The sequence below is a fragment of the Drosophila gunungcola genome, unplaced genomic scaffold, assembly GCF_025200985.1.
Source record: "Drosophila gunungcola strain Sukarami unplaced genomic scaffold, Dgunungcola_SK_2 000277F, whole genome shotgun sequence".
NCBI lineage: Eukaryota > Metazoa > Arthropoda > Insecta > Diptera > Drosophilidae > Drosophila > Drosophila gunungcola.
The window spans coordinates 4,668-17,830 of NW_026453438.1; the positions used below are offsets into that span (position 1 = coordinate 4,668).

The 13,163-nt window shown below is 40.9% G+C and overlaps 1 protein-coding gene across 1 annotated transcript; it reads left to right on the forward strand.

Moving 5' to 3' along the window:
- The first annotated feature begins 2,376 nt into the window (after window positions 1-2,376).
- Window positions 2,377-5,050, forward strand: LOC128266071 (allantoinase). The gene is given in 5 exon segments (XM_053002343.1): window positions 2,377-2,491; window positions 2,553-2,582; window positions 2,585-3,042; window positions 3,288-3,822; window positions 4,548-5,050. Coding segments are annotated over 5 exon segments (1,464 nt in total). The 5' UTR covers window positions 2,377-2,385; the 3' UTR covers window positions 4,883-5,050.
- Window positions 5,051-13,163: the final 8,113 nt, after the last annotated feature.

Here is a 13,163-nt window from a genome sequence, read left to right on the forward strand (position 1 = left end):
TGTTTTTCCTGGTACTTGTGAATTTCGACCGAACAACAACAACAACAAGAACAACAAAACCGGGGGTAAACATTTTACATGACTTTAAAGCGTTTTTTAATGCGCCCTTGACACCATAAAAAAACAAAAAAAACAGGGCAACAACTTTTATAAGCTTTTTACGCTCACTTTCATTGGAGTTAAAAAAAAAAAACCGAAAAATTGGGACAAGAACAAGAGCACAAAAAACGTATTACTCAAATTTCTGGGCCTTCTGGATTTACCATTAATGCTGGGAATTCACTTGATTCAAATCAATCGAATTGATCGAAATTGGTTATTAGAAAGTGGTGTTAATAGCGACGGATTAGCGCCAGTTGCTTTGGCTAGATGATGGTCGATGGTCGATGGTCGACGAGCCGAGTTCAACTTGTTGTCGCGTTGCTGCCCAAAGAGCAGTGAATGCTGAATCCTGAATTCTGAATCCTGAATCCTCGCTGTGACTGAGGCTGAGGACTCGACTCGATCCGAGGATGTGTGTGCGGCCAGCAGCGACGACGATGAGTACGAGAATGAACGCGAATTTGCCAGCCGAGCGGCGATGGAAGCAACAGCCGAAAGGACACGAGTTCTTGCCCAATGTTCGGCAGTGGGTGGAGGGGGCGGGTAGACAATGCAGCCTCATAATCGCTCTGTTTGTGTGCGTGTTAAGTGTACGTGTGTATCTGCCAGCAGCGGCAGACGCAGCAGCAGCAACAGCGTCCGAGAAAGGACACTGCAAAAAACAAAAGTGATTCATCCAAACCTTAAAAATAATTTTAAATAATATTTTTAGCAATTATATTTTCAATAATGCAAGGGAAACACTATATCCTCTAAGAGTTAAAAAAGCACACTGCCTAAACAAAAAAAAAGGTCATTAAACATCGAACAAATAAACTATCTTCCATAGTTTACAAAATAATATTTGTATCAATAAAAATATTCAATCGATTTTAGAGCTGCCTTAAACCTAATCTAGCTGTCTATTTTTTAAACTGTTTTAAATATTATTGTATTATATATATTTATATTATAAATATGGTCGCCCCATTTCTCTCCGTGCAGTAGCAACAACAAGTGGAATGTTTTTTTTTCGGCACTCGGCTCGTCAGCTGCATTCGTCTTCCCGCTCACTCGCTGGCGCCCTCTCCCTCCTACACACGCACACCACACAGACGCACATACACACACACACACACACACACACACAGAGATGCTGACGGCGGCAGTTTGGCTTGAATGTATGTGTCTCGTTGCGCCTCGTTATTGGTTTCGGTTTCAGTTTCGTCTGCTTTTTCGTTTTCGTTTTCGCTTTCGCTTGCGCCTTTTGTCTTGCTATTGCTTTTGCCTTTGCCTCTTTTTTCGGTTAGCTAAGCTCCCGCTGGGTGGCGCCACCAATTAAAATATTTTTCACAAATTAAGCAAACACAAAATAAATCCGACAGGAACAAAAAAAAATTTAGCAAATGGCCGAAAGTTATATAGCAATTTAATAAAGTTGGGCACACGCCACGCCCACCTAAGAGAAAACACGCACACACACATGTCACGAGAAAGTTTGGTGAGGGGAGAGGATGGGGGGCGGGCGCTAGATTTTCATTAAGCAGATTTTGGCCTTTTCCGCTTTGGGTCAACAAAGTTTTTCCGTTTTTGTTTTTCTTCTCTATTTTTTGATGAGCCAAAAAAGCGGGGGCGCAACCAGAAGGTGAGCTGCCAAAGTTCCATGGCGAATTCAATTACTCAACGAGAGGGCCATGTCCGTTCCAAGGATCGAAGGTCAGCAAGGATAATACCATATTATGCACCATTCATCATATAAATTTTATATTTTTATTTATTTATTTAAACGAAAGTTTTACTTTCTACAAGAAATATCAAAAATAAATACGCAGTGCTGCCATTTATTTTTAGTTTTGTTGGCCATTTGTTGTAATTTTGATAAGGGGCTGCAGCATAATATTTTGCAAAAATTAAACAAAAATAAATTCATAATATTTTGCGAAAGTTAAAAAAAATAAAATTTTCTAGCTGTGAATGCCAATCTATTGGAAATTGTATGTTGAATTGAACAATATATGGCTTTCCAACATTTGATCATTATTTTCCTATGTTTTGATTAAAGAACCGAATCTCGGATTAATTTGGGTTTTTGGTCATAAAAAATCATTAATTTATATTAATGTAACATATGTTAAAAGGCAGATATACCCCAGCGTGTAGATATCAGTGGGGGTATTCAAATTAGAATCGCTCTCTTCACCAGAAAGCCCTCTCCTGATCTCCGAAAATAGAATAATATATAGGGACTACTAGTCAAGTGAGAAACTAGCAAAATAACTCGCTCAGTAGACAGCTGCTTTTAGAATGGATCTGTTGTTTCTCAGCCGGCGAATTTTCTTGGGCGATGGCAGCCAAAACTCCCTGATCCATGGCGGTATAATCGTTGACACGGAGGGTATTATCCGGAGGGGTGAGTCCTTCAGTTTGAATTCTTCAAAAACCCCAATCTTATATTAAAAGCTCATCCATAGTGCTACGTTCGCCGCAGGAGGTCAACACGTATTGTACAACACGGAGTCCGAATCGGTTTATGATTTTGGTGACCTGGTACTGATGCCGGGTCTGATTGATCCCAATGTGCATATCAACGAGCCGGGCCGTAAGGATTGGGAGGGTTTCGTCACGGCCACAAAGGCGGCGGCCGGCGGTGGCTTCACCACCATCATAGACCGGCCCACCAATGCCACACCACCCACCGTGAGTGTGGCGGGTCTCAAGGCCAAGACTGCGACGGCACGGGGAAAGATCTATGTGGACGTGGGTTTTTGGGGTGGCCTGGTCCCCGGAAACGGAGATCAACTTGGTCCGTTGTTGGCCGCCGGTGTCATGGGCCTCCAGTGCACACTATGTGGCTCAGCGTCACCCGTCTCCGAAGAATTTCCCGCCGTTAACGAAGCTCAACTGGAGGAGGCCCTCTGTCGATTGGAAAAGGATCACGATGAGGGCGAGGCCATCATAGCGGTGAGAAAAAAAAAAGAACTTAAGTCAAGAGGTAACTGAGGCAAGCGAAAAAATTAATATGGTTTTTAGGCCGGTTCTACTGCAAAGATGATAACCAAAAATAAAAAAAAATTAAACTTTATGAAACAAGGCAGTTAACTAAATTTTCTCTTACTTATTACAGTTATTCGCTGTAATATTATTAATATAAGAGTTTAATTGGTTTTATTGACCCACCCAACTATCAAACTTTCCACATCCGACAGGTGCATGCCGAGCTGCCACTGACCGAGGAAATCCCTTCGGACGAGGAGGCGCCCCGGGAGTACGGCACTTTCCTGGCCACACGCCCACCGGCCATGGAGATTTCGGCGACGCAGTTGCTCTGCCGGCTGGCGCAACGCCACCCGAGGCGTGGCATCCACATCCTGAATGCGAGCAGTGGCCAATGCCTGCAGCTGGTGGAGGCGTACCAACGCCAGGTGGGGGCGGTGGGTTCGAACCTAACGCTGGACACCTGTCCGCATTATCTAGCTCTGGCGGCCGAGGATGTGCCCCCGTGCGGCACGGAGTTCAAGACCTGGCCACCGATACGGGAGCGAAGCAATCAGGACGCATTGTGGCAGGCTCTCGGTGTGGGCGGAGCCATCCGGATGCTTGGCAGCGATCACTCGCCGGCGACGCCCGGCGCACGCGCCCTCACCTGCGGCAGGGGGCGTGGCAACTTCCTGAAGGCCTGGCCTGGCATTAATTCACTGCAACTCAGCCTACCGGTTGTCTGGACAGCGGCCAATCGGCGTGGTAAGAGCAATTTGTGCTAATTCCCGGGCTATTTGAATAGCAAATATCAAGTATACGCAGCATGTGCACTTGCAAGGGGTTGTGTACAGGGGTATGACTATAAATATACCATTAATCCCCCAAGCAGACGTTTCTCGGAACCTCTTGAAAGCATTGGAATTAAATGTTTGTCCAGCATTCCAGGAAGCACTCTGTGAGCACTCTTTATGCATTCACATGAGAATATCATCTGAAATGAAAATTTGCAACTTTTTTAATTGGACTTTGGCTCGCTTCTGGTTTGATATCTAAAGTTTGATTTCCCAATTTTTATTATTAAAATTCTATATATGTTTAGGAGTTTTTGATATGATTAAATTAAATCAAGTTTTTTTTTTGACCTGTTTTTAAATTTGCAGCAAAGACCAATATATTTATTATTTGTAAGGTATATAAATAACCGAGATTTTTCAAACTTTTGCCCATTAAAATTAACAAAACAATGAAAAGCGTTCCTTTTTGTATGCTGCTTGGGGAAATTAGATTTTAGAAATCTTATAGAATTTATGAAAAATCGTTTCATTAATCTAGCTTTTGTATTAAATTGGTGTCCTAAAGTTTTTATAAAAATGGTTTTGTAGGGCGTTTTATAGGGCAGCAACAACTTTACGCCTAAGCTAACATTATTTTTCTAACTTACGTAACTAGTAAAAAGCTATCTGTATGTATGTGTATGTATTCTACAGGATCTGTGTTGACCATTGCGGACATCCACCGACTGATGTGCCAGGAGCCGGCGATCCTGTGCGGTCTGTCCGCCTCGAAGGGCCGCATTGCCGAGGGCTACGACGCCGACTTCTGTGTGTGGAGTCCCGAGGAGGAGTTCACCGTGGGTCCGGAGCTGCTCTATACGGCCACCAAGGCGACGCCGTATGCGGGCCAACGGTTGAGGGGCGTGGTCCATGCGACGGTGGTGCGGGGACTGCATGTCTATCAGCAGTTCGAGGGCTTCGGCCAGCCCTTGGGCAAGGTGCTACTGCGACGGAGCAGCCGCAAACTGGTCAAGTTCGTGAGCGTGTGAGGCAGTGAAGTGACTCTGGGGGTAAACTTTGTTAATTAAAATCATTAAGAGATTGGGCTGTGTTCGTTGGTATTCCGTAGCCACTTTCCTTTTCCACTGATACCCTTGCGCAGCAGGGTAAGAACATTTCCACCAATAAGTTTGTCAAATAAAGGAAATACATAGTAATAGTATTTGAGTTTTTATTTGCCATTGCAATCTTGAAATTAGAACACCGCTAAAAAACCCATAATCTGATTAAATCTTGTCAATGTCTACTTTTCAACATGCCCATAAGTGGTATACAAATCCCTAGAATTTCCCTTGTTGTAATATTACCTTACAAGTTGCGCCACAAATTTCCTTCCTAACAAGGGCTTATCAGATTAAAAAGAAAGGTATCAACTTGTTGACAACCTGTTGATGCCAATTTTTTTTTTTTTTTTCAGGGAAATGATAATTTGATGTGGCTTTTTGATAGTGTTTAGAGTAACGAGCACCAGGCTGCTTGTGGACACAGCCATGGAAGTTGGCTTCCCATTTCTGTTTTCCCCTTCCTTTGCCGACATCCTAAGAGCTTCCTTCGAAGGATCACGAAATTGGGGAAAGGAAGTTGGGGGGCTGGGCATGCAACAAGTTGTCGCGTGGCAACGTCGAGTAAACATGACACCAGGCGAACCCATCACCATCCCACTGCCATCGCATGTGTGTGCTTGCCCCAGCGCTTTTCCGCCGCTTTTCCACCACTTTTCCAGGAATGTGGATGACAGCTTAAGTTTACTTGCCAGGCGCCAACTCAATTCCTGCACTACACCCATATGTGCTCGTGTGTTCTCTTGTGGGTGTGGGGTGTGGGTGTGGATAGGGGTGTGAGGCGTGTGGGCCAAGAGGCGTGTTTATCTAAGCGGTTGGGCGTTTCAGGCAGCAGGTTTATGCCGTGATTTAGTTGAACGAGAAGATTCTAAGTTTATCTGCACGCCAGTAAGCCATTGATGGAAATGTACGTTAAAAAAAAAAGTGTTAGCTAAACTCTAACTTCAGTAGACACAAACTAATCACACTTAAAAAGGCGTGACAAAAAAAAATAGCACTTCTTGTAAAATATAGCTCTCAAATTAATTTGTAAATACAATGAATATTAAATTACATGATTTTAATATTAAAAAATTAAATTAGTGTGGAACATATAAAATTTAAAATAGTTCCTATTTGATTTAACTGCATTTTATCTGAGTTAAATGGTTAAAATTTAAATTAAATTAAATATTAAATATTTGGATTTACTACACTTTCCCTACCAGTGAAAGTTTGTATAGTTTTATTTATTTTAGTACTATTTTATTGCTCGTAGGTCTATTAAAATCCTTAATTTTCCTGGTATTGAACAGTGGATTATCCTGTTATTGTTTTCTACGTGACGAGCGCTAAAGAAAGGTGAAAGGGGGCAGGCGGAAAAAGACAGAGGGATCGTCGACAGAGCTGTCAATCAACGCGGACAACGCGACCCACGCATAAACCGCTTTGTCTACGTCCTTTTCCTGCCTTTCTCCGCCAGATAGAAATGGAGATGGAGGTGGGAAATTTTAAAATGGAAATGGGAATGGAAAAGACAAAGGCAAAGGAAAAGAAAAGGCGGCGGAGGCTTGGCCCGCAAATACTCCTTCAGCTTGTTGATGTGCCAGTGTCTGGTGACGTTGCGATTTTCCGCTTTTCTTTGTTTTTTCCCTGCCATTTATGCTGAGTATTGCGTGCCATATTTCCCTGCCGCCCAGTTTGTTTGCTTCCTGCCTGTTGCCATTGCCATTGCCATTGTCGTCGTCGTCGTAGTCGTAGTCGTAGTCGAAGTCGCAGTCGGCCGCCTGCGTCATTGATGCCCACGCTCGCCCAGCGCTCTTAACCCCACGGCGGTGCCGTTATATTTAGCATCCAGGAACGGAAACTTTCGCCAAAACAAATTTGTGAATAATTCACTGTAAAAAAAGAATCAAAAAAACACTTGCACTTGCATGGCTGCTAAAATAATTACACAGAATGTTGTGTGCATATTTAGCTGTCTAACTTATTTATGCAAGCTGCCAAGGGAATAGAATCAATTAAGTAATGTAACGTGAAACTGTTTGCACAAATATATGTTTAACTCGCAATGAAATGATTATAATGATATAGTATTATGTTATTTGAAAGTTGGAAAATAATTTCAAAATATAATTCAATAAGAAACTTTTACTAAAGGTTTATTAAAAAGAGTTTTTTTTGTGGCTTTCATTTTAATGTTATCCAAAACACCCGATCATTTTAACATATATTTACTTAGACTGTCACTCTTTAAATTTGCAATTTTTGACAGGAATTATTAACACATTTGTGGGTTAATATGGCCGGCTTCGGAATTTCCCGCGAAGAGCTAAAGGTGTTTTTTTTTCTTTTTCGGCCACGCTTTGCGATTCGTTTAACGCGCCTCTGAGCAGCTTTCATTCCCATTAAATAAATGCCACAAGCAGATCACAGTTTCAAATCATATTAAACGCTGCGCGGGGGCAGATGAGCGGTGCCTTTGAGTGGATTTTGCCTGTCACTGGCAGGCAACGCGGCGTATACTCGATGCGGCCTCTTCTACGTAACGCATACGCCATGTGAGCCACACGCGACAACGAAAACTTTCGCCCATCAGGTGCCCGGTGTGGGTGGGTGGTGGCGGTGGTTTTAGGGCAGTGAATTTGGGCTAGAGAGTTAGCGAGAAAGGTAAACACTACGCAATCGCATCGTTGGCAAAGTAAATATTATCCTCGTTCGCCCGGAGCCATGTCCCAGAAAAGTTGGTTAGAAAATGGGGGACATACAGCTAAAGGAAAAATCATTCGGAAGCGTGACTTGACCCAGACATCGAGGGATAAAATCTTTAATTCAGAAATAAGCAAAGTTTTGCACGCGCCTATGCACAGCAGTGGTGAATATAATAGCCCCAAAAAATTACAAAAAAATCAAATTTTTAATTTCAAAAATATTCAATCATTTTTTGTAAACGAAAAAAATCTAAAAAAAAATACAATCCAATTTTTGTACATTAATTATCATAGTAATAAAGAACTTAGTTCATAGATGTGTATTTAATATTTTAACTTGGGTTAAAAACTTTAAATGTAATAAGTTTTGAAATATAGCCCGCACTAATTGCTTTACTCGATTCGTTTGACTCGCTTTTCTATGGAATGGCCCAGTAATAGAGATGGCAGATGGAGATTATAGATAGCAACTACAACTGAAACTGAAGTCGCAATTGAATTCGCATCTACTTCTACTTCCCTCCTCATCGCTCCCCTTTCTCATCAGCATACTCTTTTGATGAGTCGTCATGGAAACTGGCACCGAAAAGTATGCAGCACTCGGTGCGTCTGCGAGCAAGAGAGAGAGGGCGAGAGCTGCCACTGCGTGTGCGCAAGCGAGTCGGCAAGCAAGCTCTGCTACGCCATAACTGTGCGCTAAGGCGATAACGTCAGCTGCTATCTCGCTCTTGCTTAGCTATTTAAAAATATTTATGCATGTGGGTGTGTGGGTGTGAGGTAAAGGTGAGTAAGAACAAGAACATCGACGTCGACTTTGACGTGGCGCTCTTCTCTCTTTGTTGTTGTTGTGGCTGCTATTGCTGTTGTTGTAGGTATTGCTGCTGCTGCACAAGAAGTTATTCCAACGGAGTAACGGCCAATTACGAAACAAAAGAGGGAGCAAGAGGGAGAGGGAGAACGGGCAAAAGAGAGAGAGGAAGCTCCAAATCATATGCTCGCTCAGCTGTGTTGTGTCAGTTCTGCCGGCGTCGCCGTTGGTTAGTCAGTCATCATCAGTGCTTTTTAGAGCTACGTAGAGAACAGACGGCCTTCCCAAAACACACACACAAACCAGCAAACACACACAGGCACACACTGTCACACACAGGCGGCAGAAAACAAAAACAAAGAGCAACAGAGGCGGCGGCAACAACAAGGTGACGATTCAAAAGCAGCGAATTTTGAGCGCCAAAAAAAGAAAGCAACAAAGAGCAATACTTTTTTTCTCAGTGCTTAAGTGTTTATAATTATAGCTCTACGGTACATGTACGTGTGTGCGTGTGCAAGCGTGTAATCAAATACAAATCAGTAAAATAACAAAAATCTTGACGTAATCGCTGAAATGCAAAGCAAACGACACGAAAACGGACAACAATAACAAAGCGATTTGAATTCCTTTTAGTTTTTGTGTGTTTTGGGTTTTTAATTTGCAGCTAACAGCGGACAAAAAGAGACGGAGCGAAAACACACTCGCGTGTTATGTTGTAGTAGTTTTTTTTTTGTCGTGTAGTGCCCGTGTTTGCCGTTATGCAAAGAATTCATTGTTATTAGTCAGCTAACGTCAACAGTCAGCAACAACAAAAAAAAGCCACATCCAAAGCGGGTAAGCGATAAACACAAACACAGGCGAACTTCCCTAACACGTATTTTCCATAACTAAGAAATGCCTTTTTCCCACTATTTTGTATATGTATATAAAAAAGCCCGACGTCCGTAGCTTTAGTTTCTCTTTAACTCGAACTTTGTTACTAGAAAAAAATGGTATTTAAGGGCCGTAGGCACAACAAACAATTTTTTTTACTTAAATGTCCATATTTTGTACAAATCTCAACAAATAATGTACAACTTTTTTGTTGGCATATGGTGGTTTTAGTTATGGAAGTTTCACTGCATGCTAAGGGAATGCGAAAGTGAGAAAGAGAATGCGATAGAGTGAGGGTGGGAGTGCGAGTGTGCATATGCGTGTGCCTAAGTGCAACAACAGACAAAAATGGTATTTAAGGGCCGTAGGCACAACAAACAATTTTTTTTACTTAAATGTCCATATTTTGTACAAATCTCAACAAATAATGTACAACTTTTTTGTTGGCATATGGTGGTTTTAGTTATGGAAGTTTCACTGCATGCTAAGGGAATGCGAAAGTGAGAAAGAGAATGCGATAGAGTGAGGGTGGGAGTGCGAGTGTGCATATGCGTGTGCCTAAGTGCAACAACAAACTTTTTCGAGATTTGGATCCTCAATGGCAGAAAGCGGGAGAGGAAGATCGGTATGGAGTGGATGCGGGATAACAGCAAAGAGTAATGCAAAATGGGCAAAATTATGCTTATCAATGAATTATTAACGAAGAGTGGTGTACGAAGGGGCCGATAGAGCAATGTCGCACACAAAAAAAATTTGAAATTACAATTTGATGATTATATTTAAGATTTTAAGTCTGATGTCCGCAATGTCAATTCCGTATTTGTAAACCTTTAAATTTGATTATAAAAAAATAAACATAAAAATTAATATAAGTTAGGTAAAGAACAAATTTAGAATATATATATAGCGAGTTTTTTTTTCTGTGCAACCTTGTTGCCTTGACAGTGCGATACAAAATCGTTTAGATTCGACGCAGTCGTAAATTAGCGCTGACTAATGTGGGGGAATCACTCGAAAAGTGGAGAGTGGAAAACGCGGAACACAGCTCCATTGCTAAACAGCCCCTTTTCACGAATTCTCACTAATCTTGCACATTTAAAGAGCTCAACTGGTTGGGCCCGTCGTGCATAATTATCCAGCAACTACGCAGACCTGATAACACAAGCTCCCCTTTTAGCTGATAACACACACCGAGAGAAAAATTTGCTAGTGCCTAGAATTTCTTTAAGAGGCATTGTTAACATGTTATTGATGTTACTATTGTTATAGTTATCTGTTTTTTATGCCAATAACAATCCCATTGCTATATATTCAAGTTCTCCTTAACATGACACATTTACATATGCATTCCCTCAAGTAAAAACTATTATAATATTGTGAGTAAATTCAAAACCCTTATACATAAGTACGTCAGTTATTTACGGTTCAAGCATTGGGGGCTTAATCAAATTGTAGGGTGCTATGCTAATCCTGGCGTAGTGCCATGTGCAGTACCCCCCCACCCACCATTCTCTCTCTTTATCTTTCATTGCCGCTCGAGCGGCCGACACCTGTCGCCAATGGCTTTGTCTCGCTTGCACTTCCACTCTCTCCCGCTTTCTTCTGCCTGTTTCTTCTTCTAGTTCTTAGCTTGTTCATGACAAGTAATAACTGTTGTGGATTTTTTTTTGTTTTTGCACATTCATTTAGTTTTTAATTAATTCAGCCAAGCAAATAGCGTTGGAAAGAAAGGGGTAGTGGTGGCGAGGGGCAGGGGTGTTGGGGACCGGCAGAGATTCACGAACACGCTCGCAGAAGGCAAACCAGCACAAATACAAACACCAACGCAGTGGAAACGAGTAAAAATAAATAATGCTGACGTCAATTTTGCGTACGCCAATACACAGTGCAAAAAAAAAGGGGTCGAAATGGGTGCAAGGGGGTGCGGCTAAAGCAAATCGAAAGCCAAAAGCAAAATGTAAAATGCAAAATGCAAAATGCAAACTGATTGGAATTGATTGAAATGCAACAGCAACAACTTTGAGCTTTTTGCTAATGTCAAAAAGCAACAACTAATAGAAACAAAAAAGTATCGAAGCTAAATTACTCTTGTCCAAAAATTGAGTAAAGTTTTTAGAAGTTGTTAAAATGTTTTTACGCTCATTGCCTTATGTATAACTTAAACTAGTAAGCCAAATATCCAACATTTTATTCCCATATAAAAACCAACATTGCGAATGAGTAATATTTTTCTTTATTGCGTTTACACTTGTAGAGAGAATTTGATTTTTTTCGGAAATTTGGAAGTTATATAGCTGTTGTTCTATGTTCAACATCTTCTACTGAAATTAATTTCTGCTTATCGACTGATTGACATTTATATTCATTAAAAAACATTTTTTTTGTCAATTTTTAATTTTAGTCATGTTTTGAATGATCTTTTAAATTCTGGTTTATGACGGTTATTGTTCTGTGCTGGTTAAACAATTTCTGATCGCCATGGAATTTTTATTTGAAAATTTTATTTTAAAGTAAATGTAACTCTTGAATCAATGTTTGCAATATGTAAACGATGTAAAACGAGTCTAGGTGATATAACATTTTTTATTGCTTGTAACCGCCTTAATTCCGAGTTACAAACGATTTTTCTTTTTTTCTGTGTAGGGATGATATGGCACCCAAGGCACCCAAGTTCACAAACCGAATATTTCAAGCAATTTATGGTCAGGCTATTGCGCTGACCGCAGGTGTAAGAAGTATACAGTATAGCGTACTAGAGCGGTATTTACAGTTCCTCTTGCGGGGGACTGGGCAAACTTCATTAGCCAGTGATGTCAGCCGGTGTAAAGGTAATACGGACTACATATGAATATATGTGTGTTCTGGGCAGTGAGTCAGTCGATAGGGTCGTTCAGACAGTCCGGCGTTTTGAGGCATTCAGCCGAAAGAGAGGGCGGTGGGCGATGGGTGGTGGGCGGTACAGGGTTCGTGCGGCGTCGTAATTAATGGCAATTATTATGTCACTCAAAGGGAAGTCGATTGAAAAAGCAGCCTAAATAATGCAAATGGAATTGGAAATTACATTTCAGAACAAAAAAAAGCACAAGGAAACAGTCATTCTCCCACCATTGCGCTAATTAACTATTAATTCAAAGCTGTTGCAGGCTTCAAATAATCCTAAGTCTATTTTCTTACCTCGTTTACGTTTCAAACTCTTGCCGCAGTGACGTCATGGCCAGCGCAAAAAGCCGATAATTATTGGGCTGCAAAGTAATTAGCCGAGAATATCATTTGTGGTAATTGTTTTTTGCACTTTTGTGCAAATGCTGTTTTGGACGGGCTAAAAAAAAGGCTAAACAAACAACAAAATAAAACAACTGCCTTTGCATTAGCAATTTCAAAAAGTTTTTAGTCACGCTAAAAGCCTTCATAGAAAATCATAGAAAAACGTTTTTTTTCCTATCTCTAATGTTAAATTAATTAAATGACAACTACAACTATAATTGTTTAGAAGTGAAACTTTCTAGAACATTTAAAATAAAACTGCTTAGTTAATTTGGTTTGGATTGAAAAATATAAAAAAAAAAGTTTAGTAGAAAATGTATTAAATCCTGACCCATAGTTATTTATTGATATTTGAATCAAAATATCAAACAAAAGTCTAGTATTTAAGTATAGGTTGTAGGCAAACTGAAATACTTTATATCTTTTCGACTTGTTAAACGCTTTAAATAACATAGAATTTAGAATATTTTTTTAAATTTTCCCGCTGGTGCAATCCAAGTTCTGCACCCATTTCCAACCAAGTCAACCCCCATTGTGGTATTTCCGACTGTAGGCCCATCTGGTAATTTGGCAC